This window comes from Carettochelys insculpta, chromosome 2 (assembly GCF_033958435.1).
Source record: "Carettochelys insculpta isolate YL-2023 chromosome 2, ASM3395843v1, whole genome shotgun sequence".
NCBI lineage: Eukaryota > Metazoa > Chordata > Testudines > Carettochelyidae > Carettochelys > Carettochelys insculpta.
The window spans coordinates 280,303,111-280,328,763 of NC_134138.1; the positions used below are offsets into that span (position 1 = coordinate 280,303,111).

Here is a 25,653-nt window from a genome sequence, read left to right on the forward strand (position 1 = left end):
TCCGCGGCACGGGCGGAACTACATCTCCCAGCAGCCCGCATGGGCCAGGCAGACCCGGCCCGGCCCGGCCCGGCCCCGCCCGGCGGGGCTCCACTCCACCCGGCAGACGCGCCGCCCCTGCGGGGAGGGGTCGGGTCCCGCTGCCTCGGCTGTGGGGGGAGGACCGGCCGGCTACCGAGGGGAACTCTCCTGGCAGCTGCCGCGCCCTGGGTGGGGCATAAGGCAGGGACAGGCTCCGAGCCCCCGCCCCACCCCAGCGCCCTCCCTGTTCTCCAGGGCTCCCCTGCCGTGCGCGGCAGCGGCCTCGGACCCCGACAAGGCAGGGCCCAGGGGGCTCAAACCCCACAACTGCTGCGGTCCCTGGGGCAGGGGCCTGCGGGGCTCCCTCCGCACTGGTCACTGCAGGCAGCTGACCGCAACGCCCATGTGAAGGGGGCGGGAGATGGGGCAGATGAAACCTGCGGCCCCCCTCCCTGGGCAGCGCGGACAGCGGGCTGGACGGCAGGTGGGGCCGGCAGAGGAGCAGTGGGGGGACGCACAGAGACCCCACCGCCCCCAAGTGCTGCCTGAGGGGTGCCCGCTGGCCCCAAGCTGATCTGAGGAGTGGCACACCGACAGAGAGCCCTGCCCTGGGCCAAGCCGCCCGCTGCAGCACTGCAAGAAATGAGCCAGCAAATTAATCTCAAATTGCAAAAATGCTGTCACAGGGCTTCTGCCTCCATCCTCTGCCATCTGGTCTGAGCAATGGGCAGCTAAACCCAGGGCTGGGAGCTCAGTCTTTGAGGGGCCATTGGGGTCTGGGGCAAATCAGAATCAGTCAGGGCTGGTGCTAGGCCCTGTTGTTAGGGCAGGAGCCTGGACTTGATGAGCCCTGATGGTCCCTTCCAGCTCTGTGACAGAGGTATAGCTCCAGGTATTGGCCCACAGGGTGCCCAGTCCCCATGCGACAAGGAGAGCCGGCTGCGAGCACCTCAGAAATGGGGGGCTCTTGTTTCTAGGGGCCCTGGCCAGGAGGCAGAATGAGGGGTGACACTCTCAGGGACATGCCCACAATGCAGGTACAGGCAGACTCCCACGACGAAAGAGGGGTGCCCAGAAGGGGTTACATGTGTTACTCCGAGCCCAGTGATCGAAGCAGGAGACTTGGTGGGATGACGCTCATGACTGGAGCGCTGTCGTGAAAAGGTATAAACTGCTCAGGAAGAACAGGCAAGGGAGAAAAGGAGGAGGAGTTGCACTGTATGTGAGAGCTCACTATGACTGCTTGGAACTCCAGTACATAGAGGGAGAAAAGCCTGGTGAGAATTTATGGGTCAAGCTTAGTGGTGTAGGCAGCACTGGAGATGTGGTGGTTGGTGTTTGCTGCAGGCCGCCAAATCAGGATGATGAGGTAGATGAGGCTTTTTTTGGACAACTGAGAGAAGTTTCCGGATCGCGGGCTCTCGTAACTGTGGGGGAATTTAATTACCCTGACATCTGTTGGGAGACCAATGCGGCGGTACACAAGCAGTCCAGGAAATTTCTGGAGAATGTTGGGGATCACTTCTTGGTACAAGTGCTGAAGGACACGACCAGAGGTTGTGCGCGGCTCGACCTGCTGCTTACAAACAGGGAGGAACTAATAGGGAAGGTAGAGGTGGGGGACAACCTGGGACACAGTGATCATGAGATGGGAGACTTCAGGATCCTACCAAAGGAAGGAAAGAGAGCAGCAAATTACACACTTTGGACCTCAGAAAAGCAGACTGACTCCTTCAGGAACCTGATGAGCAGAGTCCCCTGGGATGCTACCATGAGGGGAACAGGTGTCCAGGAAAACTGGCAGTATTTTCAGGAAGCCCTACTGAAGGCGCAGAAAGAAACTGTCCCGATGCACAGCAAGAAAAGTAAATATGGTAGGAGACCAGACTGGCTTACTGGGGAAATCCTTGGAAAACTTAGGCAGAAAAAGGGAGCTTACAAAAGTTGGAAACGTGTACAGATGTCGAGGGAGGGGTATAAACGTGCAGCTCGAGAACGTAGGGCAGTTATCAGAAAGGCGAAAGCGCAACTGGAATTGCGACTCGTGAGGAATGTGAAGGATAACAAGAAAAGTTCCTACAGGCATGTTAGCAAGAAGAAGGTGATCAGAGAGGGCGTGGGGCCCCTCCTGGATGAGGGAGGTAACCCAGTGACAGATGATGTAGGGAAAGCTGAAATACTTAATGCTTTCTTTGCCTCTGTCTTCACAGACAAGGACAGCTCCCGGACTAACGCGATAAGTGATGCATTGTGGGATGAAGGTGGACAGCCTTTGGTGGGGAAAGAACAGGTCAGGAGCTATCTAAAAAAGCTAAATGTCCATAAATCCACGGACCCGGACCTAATTCATCCGAGGGTTCTGAGGGAGTTGGAGTATGTTGTTGACGAGCCCTTGCTCGTTATCTTTGAAAAGTCGTGGAGATCGGGAGACATCCCGGATGATTGGAAAAAGGCAGATGTAGTGCCCATCTTTAAAAAAAGGGAAGAAAGATGATCCAGGGCCAGTCAGTCTTACATGAGTTCCTGAAAAAATCATGGAGGGGCTCCTCAAGGAAGTCATTCTGAGGCACTTGGAGGAGGGGAAGTGATCAGGAATAGGCCGCATGGATTCATGAAGGGCAAGTCATGCCTGACCAATCTGATTAGTTTCTACGATGAGAGAACTGGCTCTGTGGATAGGGGAAAATCAGTGGATGTGATTTATCTTGACTTTAGCAAAGCTTTTGATACAGTCTCCCACAATATTCTTGTTGGCAAGCTAAAGGAATGTGGGTTGGATAAATGGATGGTAAGATGGATAGAAAGCTAACTAGATGGTCAGGCCCAGAGGGTTGTAATCAACGGCTCGATGTCGGGATGGTGGTCGGTTTCTAGTGGAGTGCCCCAAGGTTCAGTTCTGGGTCCTGTTCTGTTCAACATATTTATCAATGACCTGGATGAGGGCTTTGATTGCACCCTCAGCAAGTTTGCCGATGACACTAAGCTAGGGGGAGAGGTAGATACACTGGAGGGTAGGGACAGGGTCCAGACTGACTTAGACAAATTGGAAGACTGGGCTGCAAGAAATCTGATGAGGTTCAATAAGGACAAGTGCAGAGTCCTGCACTTGGGCTGGAAGAATCCCAAGTATTGTTACAGGCTGGGGTCTGACTGGCTCAGTAGTAGTTCCGCAGAAAAGGACCTGGGAGTTGTAGTGGACGAGAAGCTGGACGTGAGTCAACAGTGTCCCTTGTAGCCAAGAAAGCTAATGGCATATTAGGTACATCAAGAGGAGCGTTGCCAGTAGATCCAGAGAAGTGATTATTCCTTTTTATTCGGCTTTGGTGTGGCTGCATCTGCAGTACTGTGTCCAGTTCTGGGCCCCCAATTATAGGAGGGATGTGGATACACTGGAGAGGGTCCAGTGGAGGGCAACCAAAATAATTAGGGGGCTGGAGCATATGACCTATGGAGAAAGGTTGAGGGAATTGGGACTGTTTAGTCTGCAGAAGAGAAGACTGAGGGGGGACTTGATAACAGCCTTCAACTTACTGAAGGGAGGCTGCAAAGAGGCTGGAGAGAGGCTGTTCACAGTGGTCACGGATGGCAGAACACGGAACAATGATCTCAAGTTGCGATTGGGAAGGTCCAGGTTGAACATTAGGAAAAACTTTTTCACTAGGAGGCTGGTGAAGTGTTGGAATGGTCTACCCAGGGAAGTAGTGGAGTCTCCATCCCTGGAGGTGTTTAAGTCTCGCCTAGACAAAGCCCTGGTGGGGCTGATCTGATGGGTTTGGTCCTGCTTAGAGCAGGGGGCTGGACTCGATGGCTTTTTTAGGTCTCTTCCAGCTCTATTTTTCTATGATTCTATGATTCCAGGAGCCCCCCAGGCCCTGACACTGTCGAGGAGGAGGCCAGTGGAACTCGTATGTAGGTCTGTGTCCACGTTCTGTGTGCGCAGGTAACGCGACCGACCACACCGGTGGCTCTAACATGCCTGGTGACACAGACCCGCTTCTGTGTGTCGCAGGGTCTGGGCGGTCGCTGCCTCGGGCTGTCTGTTCCTAGCGCGTAACCCTGCAGCAACCAGCAGAAGCAAACCCCTCGGCAAGGCTGCAAACTGGAGCCCAGCCCAGGGCGGTGTAACGCCAAGGACCAAAACCCGCCTGAAATGCCAGGGCGCTGCTGGGCCCAGGGAGCATGGGAAGGAGGGCAGAAAGGACGACCGCGTCAGCCTGGGCGGGGAGGAATAAATGGTAAGAGCGATTTCGTGCCCGGCAGCGAATCGGGTGGTGCTCCTGGGAGCAGCAGCAGCTTGCTGCTCCGGTGTTTGCTGCTCTGGCACAGCTGGCTGCTTCGCTGGGATGTTGCAATAACTGAGCACAGGGAAAAGCTCTGGAGTCAGACTGCTGCAGGGCCTGGCAATAGTGCAGGGTTCTTACTGATGACTAATATTTCCTGGAGAGATCATCGCAGAGCGGTACCGATAGACAGCAATCCTGCGGGAAGGATGCCCCGGCACTGACTTCAGCGCCCCCACAACCCAGCCCCTGCCCTGAACCCTCCTCACCCCCCAACTTCCTGCCCCGACTCCTGCACCCCATGTCCCCCTCCAACCCCCACTTATATATCTTACAGGTTCTGGAGGGGGAGCCATGTTAGTCTGTATCCACAAAACAATGAGAAGTCCTGTGGCACCTCACAGACTGACATTGTATGGATTATAAGCTTTCGTGGCAAAGACCTGCCTCATCTGATCACCTGCCAAAGCGGATCTTTGTCCATGCAAGCTTGTGCTCCAAAAAATCTGCTAGTTTAAAAGGTGCCACACGACTTCTTGTTGTTTTTACAAGTACTGACCCAGCGTGTGACAAAGTGTGTGTGTCAGGATATTATTCCCCTGGTTAGATTGCATGTGTGCCGTACTGTCCTGCAGTAACACCAGGTAGCTGCCGAGGGAAACTGAGGCACCCACCTCGGGTTACTACAAGACAGTAGGAAACACATGTAACCTAACCAGGGGAAACACACCTTACTGCCCTGCAGCACACCTGGATCTCACTGGCCCCCGTCTTTCTCCTGCACCCCAGTCACTTACTGCTGGATGCTTCATCCACAGGGGTGCAGTGGATCCCACTTCTGACACCAGATGTCACGGAGTGTAGGTGGGTCACAGGCCCTGCACCCCATCCACAGCCAGACATGACTCTCACTCAGCAGGTAGCACAGAAGGGTTAGTGGGTGACAGGGACACAGCGTAGAACAGACTTGTCAGCAGACACCAGAAGCCGTCAGTACAATCTGTCTCATGGAGAGGATGCCCCCGAGCTGGGGCCCTGTCCCGCTTCCCTCTCCAGCCAGAGGAGGCTCTGCTGCTCACCATTTTCAGCAGGTTGGGGCTCCCCAGCAAGGTCCTTACTGACCTCAGGTCAGCCCTGCTGCAGTGGTTGTGGGGGAAGTGTGAGGTCTGGCAGCGCGTCCCCCAGCCCAAAGGGCTGGTGGAGAGGTTCAATGGGACCCTGAAGCAGGTGCTGAGAACACTTACGAACCAGCACCCACAAGACTGGGACCAATACTTACCCCACCTGCTGTTTTCATACAGGGAGGTTCCCCAGGAATCCACGGGGTTCTCCCCATTTGCACTGCTGTATGGGAGGAAAGTGAGGGGACCCCTGGACTTGGTAAGAGAGGAGTGGGAGGGGACGGCCTCTCCCAAAGTACGTGCCTGCTGGGAAAAGCTCACTGAGCTCATGGGCCTGGCCAGGGAGAACCTGTCCAGACCCCAAGGGAAGCAGAAGGTCTGGTGTGACGGCACTGCCTGGGCCTGTACCCACGCCAGCAGGGGATGGTTCTCATGAGATATGCGTGCGGAAGAACGAGCTAAAAGCTGCCTGTTATGGACACTTCGAGGTCATCAAACAGCTGAACGAGGTGAGCTAAGTGGTGGAACTGTTGAACCGGGCGCACACCCACCGGCTGCACCACGTCAACATGATGAAGCCGTACTGGGAGGGGGAGAATTGGGTGCTGGTTGTACGCAAACACGGGCAGGGGGAGGGGGATGATCCCTTGTTAGATCTGCTTGCTGGGACTGGAGCCGGCTCCTTGCTGGAATCTATTCCCCTCTCGGACCGGGTGAGCCCTGCCCAGCAGACGGAGATCAGAGAGGTGCTGCGTTCGCACCATCAGCTGTTCTCTGACCAGACCAGGCTCACTGACCTGTCTCCACCAGACAGAGATGGGCGCCCACAGCTCCTGCAAGGTGTTCCCAGTTCAGAGCCATGGGGAAAATTGCCTAGGACATAGAATGGGATGTCCCAGATATGCTGGCACTAGGGGTGTCTCAGCCATCCTACAGCCCTGGGCCTCTCCCATGGGGCTAGTCCCCAAAAAGGGTGGGTCACTCTGCTTTTGTGTGGACTATCACAAGCTTAACGCCATCACCGTATTGGACACCTACCCCACACCCAGGCCTGACATGCTCCTGGACAAGCTCGGGGGAGCCCGTTACCTCACCACCATGGACCTCACCAAGGGGTACTGGCAAGTGCCATTGGATGAAGATACCCTGCTCAAGTCAGCTTTCACCACCCCTTTGGGGCTCTACGAGTTCCTGGTTCTGCCCTTTGGCCTCAAGGGGGCACCTGCCTCCTTCCCGCACCTAGGGGACCTGCTGCTGAGGGGGATCACAGAATCACAGGGCTGGAAGGGACCCCAGGAGGTCATCTAGTCCAGCCCCCTGCTTCAAGCAGGATCAACCCCCACTAAGTCATCACAGCCAGGACCTTGTCCAGCCGGGACTTAAAAACCTCGAGGGATGGAGAATCCACCACCTCTCTAGGCAACTCATTCCAGTGCTTCACCAACTGCCTGGGGAAGAAGTTTTTCCTAATATCTAACCTATACCTTTCCCTCCTCAACTTCAGACCATTGCTCCTTGTTCTGCCATCTGACACCACTGAGAACAGCTTCTCACCCTCCTCTTTAGAGCTCCCCTTCAGGAAGTTGAAGGCTGTTATCAAATCACCTCTAAGTCTTCTCTTCTGTAAACTAAACAAGCCCAGATCCCTCAGCCTCTCCTCATAGGTCTTGTGGTCCAGCCCCTTAATAAATTTTGTCGCCCTTCGCTGAACCTGCTCCAGCAAATCCACATCCTTTTTATAGTGGGGGGCCCAAAACTGGACACAATATTCCAGATGTGGCCTCACCAGTGCCGACTAAAGAGGAATAACTACTTCCCTAGATCTGCTCGAAATGCTCCTCCTAATGCCCCCCAGTATGCCGTTAGCCTTCTTGGCTAGAAGGGCACACTGTTTACTCATATCCAGCCTTTCATCCACCATAACCCCCCTAGGTCCCTTTCCATTGTACTGCTGCTGAGCCAGTTGGTCCCCAGCCTGTAACAATGTTTGGGATTCTTCCGCCCCAGGTGCGGGACTCTACACTTCTCCTTATTGAACTGCATCAGATTTCTTTTGGCCCAGTCCTCCAATTTATCCAGCTCACTCTGGATTCTCTCTGTACCCTCCATCGTATCTGCCTCTCCCCCTAGTTTTGTGTCATCTGCAAACTTGCTGAGGGCGCAACCCAGTCCCTCATCCAGGTCATTAATAGAGATGTTGAATAACACCAGCCCCAGAACCGAGCCTTGCAGCACTCCGCTTGAAACAGTCTGACATCCAGATATGGAGCCATTGACCACTACCCGTTGGGCCTGACCATCAAGCCAGCTTTCTATCCATCTTATAGTCCAAGGATCCAATCCATATTTCCTTAACATATGGACAAGAATGTTGTGGGAGACCATATCAAAAGCCTTGCTGAAGTCAAGGTATGTCACATCCACTGACTTCCCCATGTCCACAGAGTTTGTTACGTCGTCATAGAAGCTAATCAGATTGGTCAGGCAGGACTTGCCCTTGGTGAATCCATGTTGGCTACTTTTGATCACTTTCCCCTCTTCCAAGTGCTTCAAAATGGATTCCTTGAGGATTTCCTCCATATTTTCCCAGGGATTGAGGTAAGGCTGACCGGTGTGTAGTTCCCTGGATTGTCCTTCTTTCCTTTTTTAAAGGTGGGCACTATGTTTGCCTTCTTCCAGTCATCCGGCATCTCCCCTGATCTCCAAGAGTCTTGAAGGATAATGGCCAAAGGTTCAGCAATGACCTCTGCCAATTCCCTCAGTACCCTGGGGTGCATTAAATCCAGACTCATGGACTTGTGCGCATCTAGTTTTTCTACATAGCTCAGAACTTGTTCCTTCCCCACAGATGGCTGCCCTCCACCTTCCCACACTGCATCGTCTGGGACGGTCATGGGGAAGTTGACTTTGTCCGTGAAGACTGAGGCAAAAAAGCATTGAGTACTTCAGCTTTTCTTACATCATCTGTCACTAGGTTACCTCCCTCAGCCGGCAATGGCCCTGCACCTTCCCTGATAACCCGTTTATTGTTCACATGCCTGTAGAAACCCTTCTTGTTACTCTTCACAACTCCTGCCAGCTGCAGTTCCAGCTGTGCTTTTGCTTTCCTGATTACTGCCCGGCATTCTCCAGCCGTATGTTTACACTCCTCCTTAGTCAACTGTCCCCGTTTCCATTTCTTGTATACATCCTTTCTGAATTTAAGCTGACGAAGGATTTCCCTGTTAAGAGAAGAGCTTTGCCCTGGCTTACATGGACGACATTTGCATCTTCAGCCGGAGGTGGGAGGACCATGTGTCCCAGGTCACCGGGATGCTGGACTGACTCCAGGGGCCGCGCTGACTATCAAGGCAGGCAAGAGTGGGTGGGGATGGCCGAGGTGACCTACCTGGGCCATAGCTGGGCCCTGCGCTGACCAGTCCGTTCTGTACTGGGTCCCTGTGGCCCCAGAACCCGTCTGTCCCCTGCCGAGTGAGAGTCACCTCCGCCTGCGGGGGGGGCAGGGCCTGGGGACCCCCCACTCCCTGCCACATGGAACCCCCGATCCCCCCAGGCAGGACGTTCTCACCCCGCAGAGCTCAGCCGGACCCAGGGGCACCCGGAGCTCCCTGTCCGAGCCAGGGCCAGGGCCAGGGCCAGGGCAGAGCGGCCGGGCGGTGCAGGGCCCTGCAGCCCACTGAGCTCCCCTTGTCTGCGGGACAGCAGCAGCTGGCTCCGGCGCTGGGAGCCGAGACGGAGCCGCTTCCCCGGCGGCCGGGGCGGGGCGGGGCGGGCCTGGCTCGGCTCGGCTCGGCTCGGCTGGCGCAGCAGTGCGGGGCGCTGGGCGGGATCGGGCCCGACGTGACCCCAGCGCTCCCACGGGGGGTCCCCGGCAGGCGGCGCGCGAGGCCGGGCTGGGCAGGAGCCGGGGGGCGCAGGGCCCGGCTGGGACCCGCGGGGGACACGGCCCCGCTCCCTGCAGCGCTCGGGGCGGCCGGGCCGAGCCCCGGGGCTGGGACCCCGTCCGGTCCGGTCCGGTCCGGTCCCGCCTCGCCCCGGGCCCCGCAGGATCGAGCCGGGGGTGGGGGCGGGGAGCTTTGTGCCGCCCCACGGCCCCAGTGACGCGCGCGGGGCGGGGCCGGGCCGGGCCGGGCTGCGCCACTCGGGCCGGAGCTCAGTCGTGGGACCGCGAGCAGCTGCCGCCGGGCGGTGAGTGCGGGGCGGGCCGGGCCGGGTTTTGCCGCTGAGCGCAGCCCTGCCCCCCCGGACCCCGACCCCCCGGGACTCCCCTCCCCGCCCCCCCCGCCTGCAGCCCCCCCGCGACGCCCCCCCGGTACTCCTGCCCAGCCCCCTGGTCTGCATCCCCCCCGGGAACTCTCACGCGGCCCCCTGACCTGCTGCCCCCCGGCTCCCACCTGCCCGGTGCTGGGGCTTGTCTCTGCCCTGCTCCTCAGCTACCCAGGGTGTCCCCCCGTCTGTCTGTCTGTCTGCACCTGGGGTCTGTCTGAGCCTGGCAGCTGCGTGGGGTTTGTACAGCGCCTGGCACTGCTGCTAAGTGCTGCCCGTCCGCCAGGGACCGAGCTGGGGGGTGCCCGCGGCTTTAACCGGCCGCCAGGTACTGCCCGGCCTGCGTCCTGGGGCCCTGCCTGCCCCGGCCCCACTGAGGGGCACTGGCCTGCCTGGGGCTCGCCCTGCCGTGCTGTGCCGTGCCTGGAGCCGGGCGTGGGGCTGGGGAAGCTGCGACAGCCGGGCTGGGCGGCTGGCGGGTTCCGGCGCCCGGGGGAGGAGCGGGGCTGTGCAGGATGTTGCAAGAGGCCTGGGCTGGAGGGAGGTGTTTTCCCAGCAAGCTCCGGCCAATCTCCCGCCCGGCAGCTGTGGAGGCAGCTTGTGTTGGGCTTGTCAGAGCACCGGGTGGCTCTTCCCAGGGGAAGGCAACAGGCCCGGCTCAGGGAGACACAGTCCGACGGCAGTGAGCATCTGCCCGCCCCCACGTGCACGCACACTCGCGCACACACACACTCACACTCGCACACACTCTTGTGCGCACGCTCACACTCGCACACACTCTTGCGCACACTCACACACACGCACGCGTGCACACACACTCTCACTCGCACACACTCTCGCGCACACTCGCACGCGCGCGCACACGCACCCACACCCACGCTGGCGTGCCGGTTGCTGTTGTGGTCCCCACTCCCACGGCTGCTGGCTTTCCGGAGTCGGCCGCGCTGCTGGCCCGCGCGGCTGGCCTGGGACCAGGTTCCTTCAGCCTGGGCTGAGCCCCACTGGGAGTGGCCGAGGAGCCCCAGGCCTGCGGCAGAGCAGTGCCCTTCCCAGGGCAGGTTTGTGCACGGGGGTCGTCAGAGGGTGGGCAGCTGGGGGAGCGCTGGGTTTCCCCACTTCCTTACGTTTTCCTGCTCGTCGGTTGTCCCACCCTGTGGGTTCAGTCGCTGCTTGCTTGTCCTCACTGCTCTGCCTGCTTCCGTCTGAGTCAACAGCATGCCCCCTTCTCACCCGGTAGTGCCGATGTGCGGACATCTGCGAGCCTGTCCTGTCCCCTAGCACATCTGGTGATCCTCCCTCTTCTCACACAGCCTCCCTCGCACCACAGGGCCTTCAGTAGCATAGAGGCAACAGCAGGATTTCCACAGACCATCAAGTGAGTGTTGACAAACATCATCATCAATAACCATCAGCTCAGCGCCCGCTGGTGTCTGGTGCCTCCCTCACTATTTCCTTCCATCTTTCCCTGTCCAGTGCAGAGCGGCTTAGTGTCTGTAGACGAGCTCCAGACCCATCTACTACATCATCTCCCCATTCTCAGTGGGCTCTGCCTCTCCTATTCCAACCATCCATTGTGCTCAATACCAGGGTCTTGAGTTTTCGTTCGTCGTTCATTCTGCAAATATGTCCAAATAGTTGCAGCTTCCGTTTTATACCCTTCTGCAGCAGGTTCTCTTTCGGCTGTATCTTCGTATACAGTTCCTCATTGGTGACCTTCTGCATCCATCCTATTCGCAGAATCTTCCTGTAACAACTCCTTTCGAACGCCCATATTCTGCTTTTCGAATCTTTCATTATCACCCACGTCTCGCATCCGTACAACATGCTGCTGAATACACATTTTCAACATGCCCAGCTTCGTTCCTAAGCTAATTGCTTTGCTTTTCCAGGTCTTATCCCTCGCCTCCAAACTCGCTCTCGCTTTCGCTATTCTAGTCACTATTTCCTTCTTACAGTCTAGATCATACGTTATGTTGCTCCCCAGATACGTGAACGTCTCTACATTTCTAGTTCAATACCCTCCACACTGATCTTCCTTCCTATCTCCTTATCTCCAAATACCATTGTTTTTGTTTGATCGATGTTCATGATTGGTCCGTACCACTTCCCTTCTTCGTTTAACACCCGCACCATTTTCGCTAGCGTCTCCTCATCTTCCTCAATGATAACTGTATCATCCGCGAACCTCAAGTGGTTAATTCTCATCCCGGGCACAGATACCCCTTCTACCTCTTCCTTGATCTTCTCCATCGCTCTCTCCAGATGTGCGATGAAGATACTTAGCAATATTGGATCTCCTTGTCTTGTACCTCTACTTGTTTTAAACCAACTTCCCAGCTCCCTGCATGTTCTCACCGCTGCCTCCGCATTATCACTGATATCCTTCAAAAACCATCAGGCTGCTCTCCACGCCGTATGACTCCAACACCGCCCGAGTCACTTTCTGATCTATAGTGTCAAATGCCTTTTGAAAATTGACAAGGAAGCGTGTACGTTCTTGTTCTTCGGTCGAGCTTTCTCCGCTATCAGTCTCAGTGCCAGTATCTGCTGTATGGCACTTCTGTCCTTTTGGAACCCCTCTTGCTTGTCTGCTGTATGTTCTTCTATCTGCCATCTTAATCTCTCCATCAGTATCATCATCAGCACCTTGCCCAGACGACTCGTTAGGGCAATCGTTCTGTAGTTCTTGCACTCCAGTGCGCTTCCTTTCTTGGGTATTGTCACTAGCACAGATCTTGCCCATTCCTTAGGCGCCTTCCCTTCTTTCCATGCTATATTACGTAGTCGGTGTAGTTCCTGAATCCTGCTTTCTCCACCATATTTGATCATCTCTCCCCTGATCTTATCATTTCAAGGGCTCTTGTTGTTCTTTAGTTGTTTCACTGCTTTTTCTACTTCCTCCTTCGGGACTGGCATGGCGCTCATAGAGGCTTCATGGCAGAGCTTGTTAACAAACACCCCTTTCCATTACACTCATCCCTCATTTAACAGTACTTTACTTATGAGTACTTGCTCAAATGAGGGACATATACACCTACCTTTATTCACTATATGAGTGAACTTCCCTCGCTTACATGAGTGGGGTCCCTGGCCAGGGGTGGGGAGACCAACAGCTGGAGCCTTCTCCCTCCCTTCCCTCAGACACACAGCTGTCTGACGGCCCTTGGGCTGGGGGAGGAGCGGGAGAAGGCTCTTAGCCTGGTTCCCTCCCCTGCCATGGCGGGAATGTGAAACTGACCAGCCATGTGCTGATCGGTTTCCGGCCCCACAAGCCATGGGGAGACTGGAACCAGCCTGCCCCGGTTCCCAGCTCCTGCCACTTGGGAGCCAGGAAACTGACCAGCCCTGGTGGTTCCTGGCTCCCCTCCCCTTGCAGGAAAATTCGAGTTATGCAGGAGTTGCAGAAACAACCCGTGGGTAACTCCAGAGTTTACTGTATTAGACGCCCACCTGCCCCGCAGACCTCACCCTCAGCCGGGCTTTAACTGCCCCCTGGGGTCCCAAACTGCTTCCAGCCTTAAACCCGCTCAGCAGCTCCAAACCTCCTCCAGCCTTAGACCCTTCCCCAGCAGCCCCAAGCTGCCCCAAAGCTTACACCCCCCAGCAGCTCCAAACTATACCCAGCATTCCACTCTGCATGCCGCCCCAAACTTCCCCCAGGCTTAGACACCCCCCTCTGCATCCCCAGCCTTAGGCACTCCTCCTCCTCCTTCTGCAGGCTCTTCACTGGGGCTACTAGGCTGGGTGGCTCCCCCAGTCCTCCTGCTCCCAGCAATTAACTCCAGTGTTCAGGTTTCAGCACCTAGGCATGAGGTAATTGCTATCCCTGGTGATAGAGATGGCTGCCATCTCCAGCAGCTACCGCTAGTGATAGAGATCTGCCTGAGGCAGCAGTGTTAAGAAACTGCAAATGGCTCCTTTAACAGCCACATGGAGCTGGGAACTGCCCAGCTGGCGACCCTTAACAAATCTACTGGGACCCATAGGTTGGGCATCCCTGCTCTACATACACACACTGCATCCTAATTCTGGTGCCAAACTATTCAAATACATCAGACAAGTACCTAAACTCAACTGTTTGTGTCAAGTTACAAGCCCTTGGTTCTCGTGCAGCTGATTAAGCGGGTCTTTGCCCATGAAAGCTCATGCTCCAAAATATCTGTTAGTCTAGAAGGTGCCACAGGATGGCTTGTTGTTCTCGGAGCCCTTGGAAAGAATTGGAGACTCTTAGATGTATTTTAATGGGAATTTGGTGTCGCTCCTACAAGTTTTTGCCTCTGAACAGTAATTTGGGTGGCTGGCAGGTGCTGGAGTCCCTGCACACTGCGTTCAGTGGGGCAGCAGTGGGGCTGGGCGAATGGGGCCGTGTGGGCGCAGGGGGCGGGTCTGCCTCTCACCCCCTCCCTGTTTCAGAGGGGGGGACAGGATGCCCAGCACCATGGTGAAGCTGAACGACATGGAGATGTCTGCTGAGGGCTCGGACAAGACCGTCATCCAGATCCACATCACCCAGGAGTCGTGGCTGAGCTCCCTGCTCCAGTGCCTGCAGCAGCACCGGGCGAAGTCTGGGGCACGCGCCTGGCAGGGTCCTGCCAAGGGCTGTGCCCTGGGTGGCTGCTGCGGGGAGCAGAAAGTGCTGGGGGTACGTGCCAGCGTGGCAGGGTGGGGGCCGAGGCTGGGGCGCCCGAGGGACACGGAGGAGCTTGGGGGCAGGGCAGGAGTCCAGCCGGCGCAGGAGTGCGGCGGACAGGCCGTTCGTACGCACCGAGGGAGCAGCCAGCCGCCGTCTGGGGCACAGGCGAGGGCCCAGCTGGGGTCCTGGCTCCACCCGGCCACCACCTGCAGGAGACGTGGCCCCGTTTGGGGCCGGCTCGTCCGTGGGACGGTTTGGGGCCCAGCGCTATGGTGGGCCCCACGTCGTCCCCCCGGCTGTCGTACAGCGGGACCCAGGCGGCCTGAGGGATTGCCAGGGTCAGGCCCCTCCTGCATTCCCCACGGTGGCTGGTCCGGAGCCCCTGGCAGCCTGTTCTGCCGGCCTCTGCCAGGCTGCCACGCTCCGCTTCACCGCAGTGCCGGACAGCCACGTGCCCCCAACCCAGGGCGCCCCACTGCCCCCACAGCACCCGACAGTCGCCTGCCCCTGCCCCAGGGCACCCCCTGCTCCCCCACGGCACCTGACAGCCACGTGCCCCTGCCCCAGGGCACCCCCTGCTCCCCCACGGCACCCGACAGCCACGTGCCCCTGCCCCAGGGCGCCCCACTGCCCCCACAGCACCCGACAGCCATGTGCCCCTGCCCCAGGGCACCCCACTGCCCCCACAGCACCCGACAGCCACGTGCCCCTGCCCCAGGGCACCCCCTGCTCCCCCACGGCACCCGACAGCCACGTGCCCCCAACCCAGGGCGCCCCACTGCCCCCACAGCACCCGACAGCCGTGTGCTCCCACCCCAGGGCGTCCCACTGCCCCCGCAGCACCCGACAGCCACGTGCCCCCAACCCAGGGCGCCCCACTGCCCCCACAGCACCCGACAGCCATGTGCTCCCACCCCAGGGCACCCCCTGCTCCCCCACAGCACCCGACAGCCACGTGCCCCCAACCCAGGGCGCCCCACTGCCCCCACAGCACCTGACAGCCGTGTGCTCCCACCCCAGGGCGCCCCACTGCCCCCACAGCACCCGACAGCCGCGTGCCCCCAACCCAGGGCGCCCCACTGCCCCCACAGCACCCGACAGCCACGTGCCCCCGCCCCAGGGTGCCCCACAGCACCTGACAGCCGCGTGCCCCCAACCCAGGGCGCCCCACTGCCCCCACAGCACCCGACAGCCACATGCCCCGCCCCAGGGCGCCCCACAGCACCCGACAGCCGCGTGCCCCCAACCCAGGGCACCCCACTGCCCCCACAGCGCCCGACAGCCGCGTGCCCCCGCCCCAGGGCGCCCCACAGCACCCGACAGCCACGTGCCCCCAACCCAGGGCACCCCACTGCCCCCACAGCGCCCGACAGCTGCGTGCCCCCGCCCCAGGGTTCCCCACTGCCCCCACAGCGCCCAACAGCCGCATGCCCCCGCCCCGGGGCACCCCACTGCCCCCACGGCACCCGACAGCCGCGTGCCCCCGCCCCAGGGCACCCCACTGCCCCCACAGTGCCCGACAGCCATGTGCCCCTGCCCCAGGGCCCCCCGGCCCCCCCCACGGCACCTGACAGCTGCGTGCCCCCACCCCAGGGTGCCCCCCTGCCCCCCGACAGTACCCGACAGCTGTGTGCCCCTGCCCCAGGGTGGCCCCCTTCCCCCCCCATGGCACTTGACAGCCACGTGCCCCCACCCCAGGGCACACCACTGCCCCCCCATGGCACCCAACAGCCATGTGCCCCTGCCCCAGGGCACCCCCTGCCCCCGCATGGCACCCAACAGCCGCGTGCCCCCACCCCAGGGCACCCCACTGCCCCCATGGCACCCAACAGCCGCGTGCCCCCGCCCCAGGGCACCCCACTGCCCCCACGGCACCCGACAGCTGTGTGCCCCTGCCCAAGGGTGCCCTAGTGCTCCCAAAAGCTGGGAGAGGGTGGCAGGAAGGTGGAGACGACCCCCATATTCCCCCAGCCCCCACGGTGTGGGGGAGGGGCTTTGGCAAGAGGCGGGGCCAGGGCGTGAGGGGGCAGGAACAGGGTGGGGTGGGGGGGCTGCAGGCAGGGACGGGGGGTTACCCCGGCCCTGCACCTGCCTAGACACGGCCCTGGCCACGGGGTCCCGAGCAGAGGAACAAAGGCGATCTGAGAGTCGGTAAAGGAGAGAAACGTGGGCGAGTCCCTCTGAGAGCCCAGAGACGGCAGGGCCGGGAGGGGAGAAACGGGAACAGCCGCGGGGGGGAGGAGTTAATGGGAACAGCCACAGGGATTGGGGGCAAAAGAACGGGAACAGCCGGGGTGCGGGGGGGGGCGACCGAACGGAAGCAGCTTTCAGATGTGGTGGGGGCGGGGTGGGGATCGCCGGTTCCCCACGGCTGCTGAGGGAGTGGAACTGGGGGGTGGGTTGGATGCTTGGAAGAGCTCCCCCAGACTGGGGTGTCCCACCCCAGGGAGCGCTGGGTCCCTGTTGCTGGAGGGGGTGAGAACTGGCTGGACTGGGCAGGATCACCTGGCAGTGCTGCAGGGCGGGGTGCTGCAGGTGGGGGGTGCGTGGGGGAGGGGCGCTCCGGCTGCGGGGGAGGGCACGGGGGCAGGGCAGGCTGCTGCCCCCATGGCCCAACTCCGGTGGCCGATCTCGCAGGCGTGCCAGGTGCTGCTCGGTTTGCTGTGCGGGGCCTTCGGCGTGATCCTCTGCTTCGCGCCCAACACCGAGGAGTACTGGAAGGGAACCCCATTCTGGGCCGGCGCGATGGTGAGTCGCACCCAGCCCAGCCGCCCCACGCAGCCCAGCCTGGGGTCGGGGTGTCTGTGCAGGGCCCAGAGCTGGGGCTCTCCTGGGGGCGCTCTCGCACTGGGGTCGGGGTGTCTGTGCAGGGCCCACAGCCAGGGCTCTCCCGGGGGGGCTCTCGCGCTGGGGTCGGGGTGTCTGTGCGGGGCCCAGAGCTGGGGCTCTCCTGGGGGGCTCTCGCACTGGGGTCGGGGTGTCTGTGCAGGGCCCACAGCCAGGGCTCTCCCGGGGGGGCTCTCACGCTGGGGTCAGGGTGTCTGTGTGGAGCCCAGAGCCGGGACTCTCTGGGGGGCTCTCACGCTGGGGTCGGGGTGTCTGTGCAGGGCCCACAGCGGCCGTACGGTTCCATCCTCGGGCTTCGCCGCTGGGGACGTTCCAGGGCTGTGGCTCGTCCGCGAGTGACCTGGATCTGGTCTTCTCCGGCACAGGCCAGGCCACCGGCTGCTCTGACCCCCCGGCTGTGCTCTACCCCCGGGGGCCCCAGGTGCTGTTGGCCGGCAAGTGCCTTCAGCTGTGGGCCCAGCAACCCCAACGCAGCCCCAGGGCTGCCGCCCGCACAGCCACCCCCTGCGCCTTGGCCGGGGCCGGGGCCGAGCTCTGCCCGCTGGCGGCACCCAGCGCTCCCCTCCCTTCCCTCCACAGCTCGTCCTCTCCGGTGTCTTCTGCGTTGTGAGCGAGAAACGTGGCACCTGCTGCTGGGTGAGTGCGGGGGGCTGGGGCCGCTGCTGCCGGGGGCTCTGCTTTGTACCCATGGGAGCTGCCCCGGGTGGGGCCCATAGACCAGCTGTTCCCAGCCTGGCGCGACCCCTTTCCCCTGCGGGCAGCGCACGGCCTGGCCCTGATGCCCGGTTGGGGAGCAGGCCTGCCTGGCGGGGGCCCTCCTGGGAGGGGAAGGGGCCAGGGAGGAGCCCGGGGCTGGAACCACCTCCTGCAAGGGGCTGTCGGAGCCCCGGGTTAGCGCCCTCAGGAGATGGGTCAGCGGTGGGGGAGGGAGCGGTAGGTCCCCGGCGGCCAGGCTGTGGGGCGGGGGGCTGTAGGTCCCCAAGGCATGCGGGGGGTGGCAGACAGCCCTTGGCTCCAGTAGGCAGGGGCCGGGTGACGGGCACCAGAGCTGAGCCCGGCCTGGCTGGGAGGAGGGAGCAGATTCTCCCTGGGCGGGAGGGAGCGTTTTCCCTCTCGCAAGAGGTGGCGTCACCTCTGTCCCTGCAGCTGTCGGCCACGTGCCCCTGCCCGGCCCTGGGGTGGGCGCTGGCCCGGCTGGGCGGGAGGGGAGGCCGGATGTCTGTGCCTCACCCACTGTTCCCCTCCCACAGGTCTCGCTGGCCTCCTTTCTGAGCCTGGCCAGCGCTGTCTCGCTGACCGTGGCTCTGGTCCTGGGGCTGGGCGATATCTCCCGGTATCCCTTTGCTGACTACAACCTGTCCTACCTGTGTGACCGCCCACAACCAGCGCCCACCTCCTGGGGCATGGACGAGCCCTGGCGGGTGCAGAACTGCAAGCAACAAGTGGGGATGCTGAAGGTGAGCAGTGCTGGCCTGGTGTGGACGGCAGGTGTAACGGGGGGTAGCTCGGGTCCTCGGGGGGGAGGCTGGGGGCGCTTGGGCCTCCCAAAGGCTCTGGCCAGCCGGAGGGTCCTTTGGCAGAATGGGGCGGGGGGGAGCTGGCCTCATCCCACTGCCCACATCCCCTGGCACCATCACCACAGCACTCCAGCCCTCCACGCTGCAGCAACAGGTCCCCTCTGCAGGCGCCAGTGTGGGGCTGGGCTGTCCCTCAGGCCCCAGCCAGTAGAGCGGCACACGGGGCCCGGGGGGAGAGACCCCACACTTGGGAGCTCTGCCTGGGCCCCCAGGGGCCGGAGCCTCGGCAGGGTGTGACCTGGCTGTGGGCCAGTGGTCACAGCCAGGGAGACTGTTTCCCGCGCCAGAGACCCCTTGCAGAGGAGGGCAGCCCCATGCTGCTGCGTGTGCCCTGGCAGGGGAGGGAGGGCCATGTGGCCGGGGGGCCAGGTCCCCCCTGTGCGTGCTGCAGCAGTCGGGGTGCCGGTGGGAAGTGCCAGGGGAGCCCTGGCTGGCTGGATCCTGCCTGCCAGCTCCGTGCTGTGCCCGGGGCAGCCCCAGCCGGGGGCATGAGACTCAGGAGGGGCTGAAAAGAGGGCCCAGCCCCAGAGCCCCCGGCCCAGCCAGGCCTCTCCCAGAGCAGCGGGTTGCTCCCCGGCCAGTGCCGCTCCGGTCCCAGGCCCCTTAGAGCCTCACTCTGCGCACTGGCCCGGCCCGGCCAGGCCCTCCAGCCGCCCTGCGAGCGCGAGCGCGACCCCCCCGAGCCGCCGGCTCCTGGTGACGGGTGCGTCACCCCCCTCCCCAGAAAGCGCTGCTGGGCCTGCGGCTGCTGCTGGCGCTGAGCATGGGCACCGGCCTCTGCATCGGCCTCTACTGCTTCCTCCACGGCTGCTGGGCCCTGTGCTGCAGGGCGCAGGTAACGGGCGGGGCGGCGCGTGCCCAGGAGGGGAGGGCAGGCCTGGGCCAGGGGCCGCCGCAGGGCTGGCAGGAGGGGCGGTGGCTCGGGGACATGGGGAGGTGCCCCAGAGATGTACGGGGGGGTGGGGGGGACGGAGACGTCCCGGCAGGACTCCCGGGTAGGTGAGGTGACCCCCCCCGGGCTGCTGTGGGGCTCCAGGGGCTCCGGCCTCCTCGGGAGTCTCCTCAGCAGGGGGCCCGATTCGGGGGTGCAGGGGGCCCCTCGCGCTGTCAGCGCCACCCGCTGAAAGCTGCCCTGTAACCTGAGGTGTCCGGCCACTCGATTGGCCAGTCGAGCTGAGGGAGCCGCCTGATTGGTGGGCTGAGCCTTGCCCCCTTGAGGTCGTGGGGTAGCCCCATCCCGCTAGCATCCCAGGGCTGGTTGGGATCTGGGAAGGGGACAGGCTGGGGGTCCCTTCCCGCTCCTCCCACGCCCTGTTCCTCTGCCCAGCCCAGCCCTGGGGGCATCTCTGAGCCCCGGGCCGGGAGGCTCTGCGGGCCCAGGGGAGTCTGGAGGGGCTGAGCATGGGGGGTGCGACCCATCTCCTCCGCGAAGGGGCCCAGGCCGCGGTAGGAGGCTTCCCTGCGCGGGGGCCTGTGCCAGCCCAGCCCTGGGGCAGGAGCGTGCCTGGTGCCGCTGCACAGGGCTATAACCGGGGCCCTGCCCCCCTCGGCGGGTGGGTGCTGGTGCCCTGAGCCTGCTGCTGCCGCCGTAACCCCCTGCCGCCCCCAGGACCCGTGCGAGGAGAGCAAGGAGCCGCTGCTGCCCTCCGACTCCGTCCCCCCGCCCGACGAGGAGAGAGCCCAGGATGGGGAGGGCGTCTGAGCGCCCGGCCTGGCGCCAGCTTCGCTCCAGCAGGAACCGCTGGGCACAGCCTGCACCCCTTGACCGGCTGCGCCACGCCGCACCACCACCTCCCTCTCCTGCACCCCTGCCCGGCTGCGCCATGCCGCCACCTCCCTCTCCCGCACCCCTGCCCGGCTGTGCCACGCCGCCACCTCCCTCTCCCGCACCCCTGCCCAGCTGCGCCACGCCGCACCACCACCTCCCTCTCCTGCACCCCTGCCCGGCTGCGCCGCGCCGCCACCTCCCTCTCCTGCACCCCTGCCCGGCTGTGCCACGCCGCCACCTCCCTCTCCCGCACCCCTGCCCGGCTGCGCCGCGCCCCGCCGCCACCTCCTTCTCCCGCACCCCTGCCCGGCTGCGCCACGCCCCGCCGCCACCTCCTTCTCCCGCACCCCTGCCCGGCTGCGCCACGCCCTGCTGCCACCTCCCTCTCCCGCACCCCTGCCCGGCTGCGCCGCACCCCGCCGCCACCTCCTTCTCCCGCACCCCTGCCCGGCTGCGCCACGCCCCGCCGCCACCTCCCTCTCCCGCACCCCTGCCCGGCTGCGCCACGCCCTGCTGCCATCTCCCTCTCCCGCACCCCTGCCCGGCTGCGCCACGCCCCGCCGCCACCTCCTTCTCCCGCACCCCTGCCCGGCTGCGCCACGCCCCGCCGCCACCTCCTTCTCCCGCACCCCTGCCCGGCTGCGCCACGCCCTGCTGCCATCTCCTTCTCCCGCACCCCTGCCCGGCTGCGCCGCGCCGCGCCACCACCTCCCTCTTCTGGCACTGCACGGACCCCGCAGCCCTCCCCTACCGACTGGGCTGTGATGGAGTGGGGGATACCTGTGTGTGTGTGAGTGGCTCACAGAGGGTGTGGGGGCTCCTGCTGAGGGTAACCCTGACGACCAGGTAACACCTTTGTACTGCAGACAAAGGAGGAGGTGGAGCCTGAGGGGTTTGAATTGGAACTGGGAGTTGGGAGCAGTGAGTCTGGGCTGGGAGAGAGAGAGACAAAGGAGGGGGCCAGGCCCCGGCTCTGGGACCCCTTGGGGCCTCCTCTCCCCAGCATGGCTGGGACTGGCTGTCTCTGCCGGCTGCACTGACTCCTCTGTACGACGCTGTGTCCTGTCGGCTAATAAACCCGCTGTTCTCCTGCTGAGTGAGAGTCACTCCTGCCTGCGGCCGGGTGCAGAGCTTGGGGGACCCCAGAACCCCACCACACTCCTGCCTGCGGCCGGGTGCAGAGCTTGGGGGACCCCAGAACCCCACCACACTGGGCCAAGGGCCTGCGGGGCCCTGCCGGGAACGCGCCGCCGGCTGCCTGGAAACAAACCCTCCCTCGCATGCGTTTGCCTTTGCCACGCGGCAGCTCGTGTGACTGGGGGCCCGACCCCCCGTGTGGGCTGCACGGCACCTCCTGGGCTGGCGAGGGCAGGGCACAGCTGCCAGTGCTCTGCGTGGGGCGACGGAGGAGGAGAGGCCTCGAACCCCCAGCCCCTTCCCCTCTGCAGCCAGCTCGACCTCACGCTCCTCCCAGAGCCCAGCAGTCCTGACCCCCGTCCTTCCCGCTCTAACCACTGAACCCCACTTCCTCCCCCACCTCAGGAGAAACGGCCAATGACCTGTGCCCTTGCCAGAAGGCCCAGGCCAGCCAGGTTACGGGGGGTGCGCTGAGGACAGAGGGGCAGGCTGGCTCTGACCCCGAGCCTGGTCTGTGCAGGGTGGGGGGGGTTCAGGGGCTCCCCCTGGGCAGCTCCCCCAGCACCGCGTTCCAGGAGCACAGGGAAAGCAGAGCAGCTCTTGACCCCACGGCACAAGGCAGTGTCCAGCCGCGACCTCGCTGTGCTGGGGCTGCTGGGCCTGTTCCCGAGGGCTCGGCCCCGACAGTGCACAGGGCAGATGGGTCTCAGCCGACACCCCCGTGGCAGCTCAGCGTGTAGCCGAGCCCCATGGCAGAGCGGTGGGGCCGGCACGTGGCATGGAGTGTCAATGGGGGCAGAGCGCGGGCGAGCCCCACGGCAGAGCGGTGGGGCCGGCACGTGGCATGGAGTGTCAATGGGGGCAGAGCGCGGGCGAGCCCCACGGCAGAGCGGTGGGGCCGGCACGTGGCATGGAGTGTCAATGGGGGCAGAGCGCGGGCGAGCCCCACGGCAGAGCGGTGTGTCCGGCAGGTGGCGTGGAGTGTCAATGGGGGCAGAGCGCGGGCGAGCCCCACGGCAGAGCGGTGGGGCCGGCATGTGGCATGGAGTGTCAATGGGGGCAGAGCGCGGGCGAGCCCCACGGCAGAGCGGTGTGTCCGGCATGTGGCATGGAGTGTCAATGGGGGCAGAGCGCGGGCGAGCCCCACGGCAGAGCGGTGGGGCCGGCACGTGGCATGGAGTGTCAATGGGGGCAGAGCGCGGGCGAGCCCCACGGCAGAGCGGTGGGGCCGGCACGTGGCATGGAGTGTCAATGGGGGCAGAGCGCGGGCGAGCCCCACGGCAGAGCGGTGGGGCCGGCACGTGGCATGGAGTGTCAATGGGGGCAGAGCGGTGGGGCCGGCACGTGGCATGGAGTGTCAATGGGGGCAGAGCGCGGGCGAGCCCCATGGCAGAGCAGTGTGTCCGGCACGTGGCATGGAGTGTCAATGGGGGCAGAGCGCGGGCGAGCCCCACGGCAGAGCGGTGGGGCCGGCACGTGGCGTGGAGTGTCAATGGGGGCAGAGCGGTGGGGCCGGCACGTGGCATGGAGTGTCAATGGGGGCAGAGCGCGGGCGAGCCCCATGGCAGAGCAGTGTGTCCGGCACGTGGCGTGGAGTGTCAATGGGGGCAGAGCGGTGGGGCCGGCACGTGGCATGGAGTGTCAATGGGGGCAGAGCGCGGGCGAGCCCCATGGCAGAGCAGTGTGTCCGGCACGTGGCATGGAGTGTCAAGGGGGGCAGAGCGCGGGCGAGCCCCATGGCAGAGCGGTGTGTCCGGCATGTGGCATGGAGTGTCAATGGGGGCAGAGCGCGGGCGAGCCCCACGGCAGAGCGGTGGGGCCGGCATGTGGCATGGAGCGTCAATGGGGGCAGAGCGCGGGCGAGCCCCACGGCAGAGCGGTGGGGCCGGCACGTGGCATGGAGTGTCAATGGGGGCAGAGCGCGGGCGAGCCCCACGGCAGAGCGGTGGGGCCGGCACGTGGCATGGAGTGTCAATGGGGGCAGAGCGCGGGCGAGCCCCACGGCAGAGCGGTGGGGCCGGCAGGTGGCATGGAGTGTCAATGGGGGCAGAGCGCGGGCGAGCCCCACGGCAGAGCGGTGGGGCCGGCACGTGGCATGGAGTGTCAATGGGGGCAGAGCGCGGGCGAGCCCCACGGCAGAGCGGTGGGGCCGGCACGTGGCATGGAGTGTCAATGGGGGCAGAGCGCGGGCGAGCCCCACGGCAGAGCGGTGGGACCGGCACGTGGCATGGAGTGTCAATGGGGGCAGAGCGCGGGCGAGCCCCACGGCAGAGCGGTGGGGCCGGCAGGTGGCATGGAGTGTCAATGGGGGCAGAGCGCGGGCGAGCCCCACGGCAGAGCGGTGGGGCCGGCACGTGGCATGGAGTGTCAATGGGGGCAGAGCGCGGGCGAGCCCCACGGCAGAGCGGTGGGGCCGGCACGTGGCATGGAGTGTCAATGGGGGCAGAGCGCGGGCGACTCCCGCCTGCCTGGGTGCTCGTCCCTGCACTCGCCCAGACTCGCCCAGGTGCTGGGCAGCACGCGGGGGGCCGCAGCCCAGAGACGCTGCCTTTGCAGCAGGTCACAGGCGCTTGTCACGTTGTAGCCGCCCAGGCCGACACCAGGGTGTGTCACACCACAGCTCCGGCCATACTTTACACACGCCGGCAGGCTGCCCTCCGGCACTGCACCACTGCCCTGCCCTGGCTCCTTCCTGCAAACCCTGGCGCTGGGGACTCGCTCATGGGCCCTCTGGGGCTCCTGCTCCCAACAGGGCAGCCAGCTGCTTGCAAATACCCGGTCTCTGGCGAGTGTCTGACCTTGCCGCTACCGCTGCCTCCCTGGTGCCTGCAGCAAGCAAGCTCCGTGCGCAGGGGGGGCCCACGATCCCACTCAGCACCTCCTGCCCGTGCAGTGGGGAGCAGGCAATTGCTGTAAGGCCACCAGCGTACCTGCTGGCGCTGCAAAGAACTGACCAGAACCCAGGAGTCCTGGCCCCCAGCCCACTGCTCTAAGCTCCTGGGCCCTCCATCCCTGAGCCCTAGCAAGGATGTTCCCTGCTCTGGCACTTGCAAGACACTTTAAGATTCCTCTCTGCCAAGGGTGTGCGTTAAAACTCCTGAAGGCCCCAGATTCCCTGGCACACGGCCATTGCTGCCACCCGCCAGTAGCTTAACCCTGGCCTGGGAGGGCCCCGCCAGCGATTGCCCCCTCCTCTGGAGAGTGCCTGACCCTCAGCTGTGGCACGCAGCTGTAATCCCTCTTAGGGGTCTGGCTGTGCAGCCTTGGGCACGTGCGCCTGGCTGCTCCCGCCTCCTCGGGCCCAGGGATCGGCGCGTGGGCGTAACCGGGCAAAGAGGAACCGGGAGCCGTTGGGTGAAACGGTGCGAGGCTGCAGAGCGCTCCGGAGCACGGGGAAGGGGTCAGATGGAGCCGTGGTGCCCTGGGCTCCAGGGTTACGCGGGCTCAGTACAGGGCCGGCCCAGGAGCCCCAAGTGAAGGAAGTCACTGGCTCGCGTCTGACTGGGCAGGCCCGGTTGTACGCCCAGCGCTGTGGGTTCAAGGCCCAGTCCTTCCCTAGGCTTGGCTGGCGCCGGATGTGCTGTACGGGCTCCTCCCAGCCTCCACTAGCCGCATGCCGGGGAGGTCACTGCCTCCCACTCAAAAGCCACTGGCTCCGGTGTCCTGCCACCTCCCTCGCGTTCCGGGGCACTGGCGCCCACTGCCCAGGCCGTGACCCTGCCAGGCAGAGCAATTAACAGCTGCAGAGTTAACGCCAGCGAGCCGACCCGGCTGTCGTGCCTGCAGGGCCTGGACTGCCAGGGAATGGTGCGTGTCCCCATTCGGCACAAGCCCTGCCTGGCGTCTGGCAGTCCCTCCCTGCTCCCTGCCTCGTCCTCAGCAAACCACCACGACACCCGTGTGCTGCAGTCCTGGGGTCGGACCTGGAACCGGGGCCCTGCTGAGCCTGCCAGCCTGGTGTCTCGCACACTGTCCGTTGGTGACACGGTCCATGTCGCTGGCA

General features: G+C 63.3%; 1 protein-coding gene across 1 annotated transcript; it reads left to right on the forward strand.

Moving 5' to 3' along the window:
- The first annotated feature begins 9,312 nt into the window (after positions 1–9,312).
- LOC142008215 (transmembrane protein 176A-like) lies at positions 9,313–20,653 on the forward strand. Its single transcript, XM_074985350.1, has 7 exons — positions 9,313–9,610; positions 14,102–14,330; positions 16,959–17,069; positions 17,748–17,804; positions 18,419–18,625; positions 19,470–19,580; positions 20,355–20,653. Exons 2-7 carry the CDS (start codon positions 14,115–14,117, stop codon positions 20,445–20,447), a joined length of 795 nt encoding a protein of 264 aa, XP_074841451.1. The 5' UTR covers positions 9,313–9,610; positions 14,102–14,114; the 3' UTR covers positions 20,448–20,653.
- The last annotated feature ends 5,000 nt before the right edge of the window (positions 20,654–25,653 follow it).

Bases quoted from the DNA above. Each gene is read 5' to 3' on its own strand.
- LOC142008215 (XM_074985350.1), top strand. From the start codon at position 14,115: ATGCCCAGCACCATGGTGAAGCTGAACGACATGGAGATGTCTGCTGAG. The intron at 17,070-17,747 runs GTGAGTCGCACC...TTCCCTCCACAG, and splicing joins CATTCTGGGCCGGCGCGATG to CTCGTCCTCTCCGGTGTCTT. The intron at 17,805-18,418 runs GTGAGTGCGGGG...CCCCTCCCACAG, and splicing joins AACGTGGCACCTGCTGCTGG to GTCTCGCTGGCCTCCTTTCT.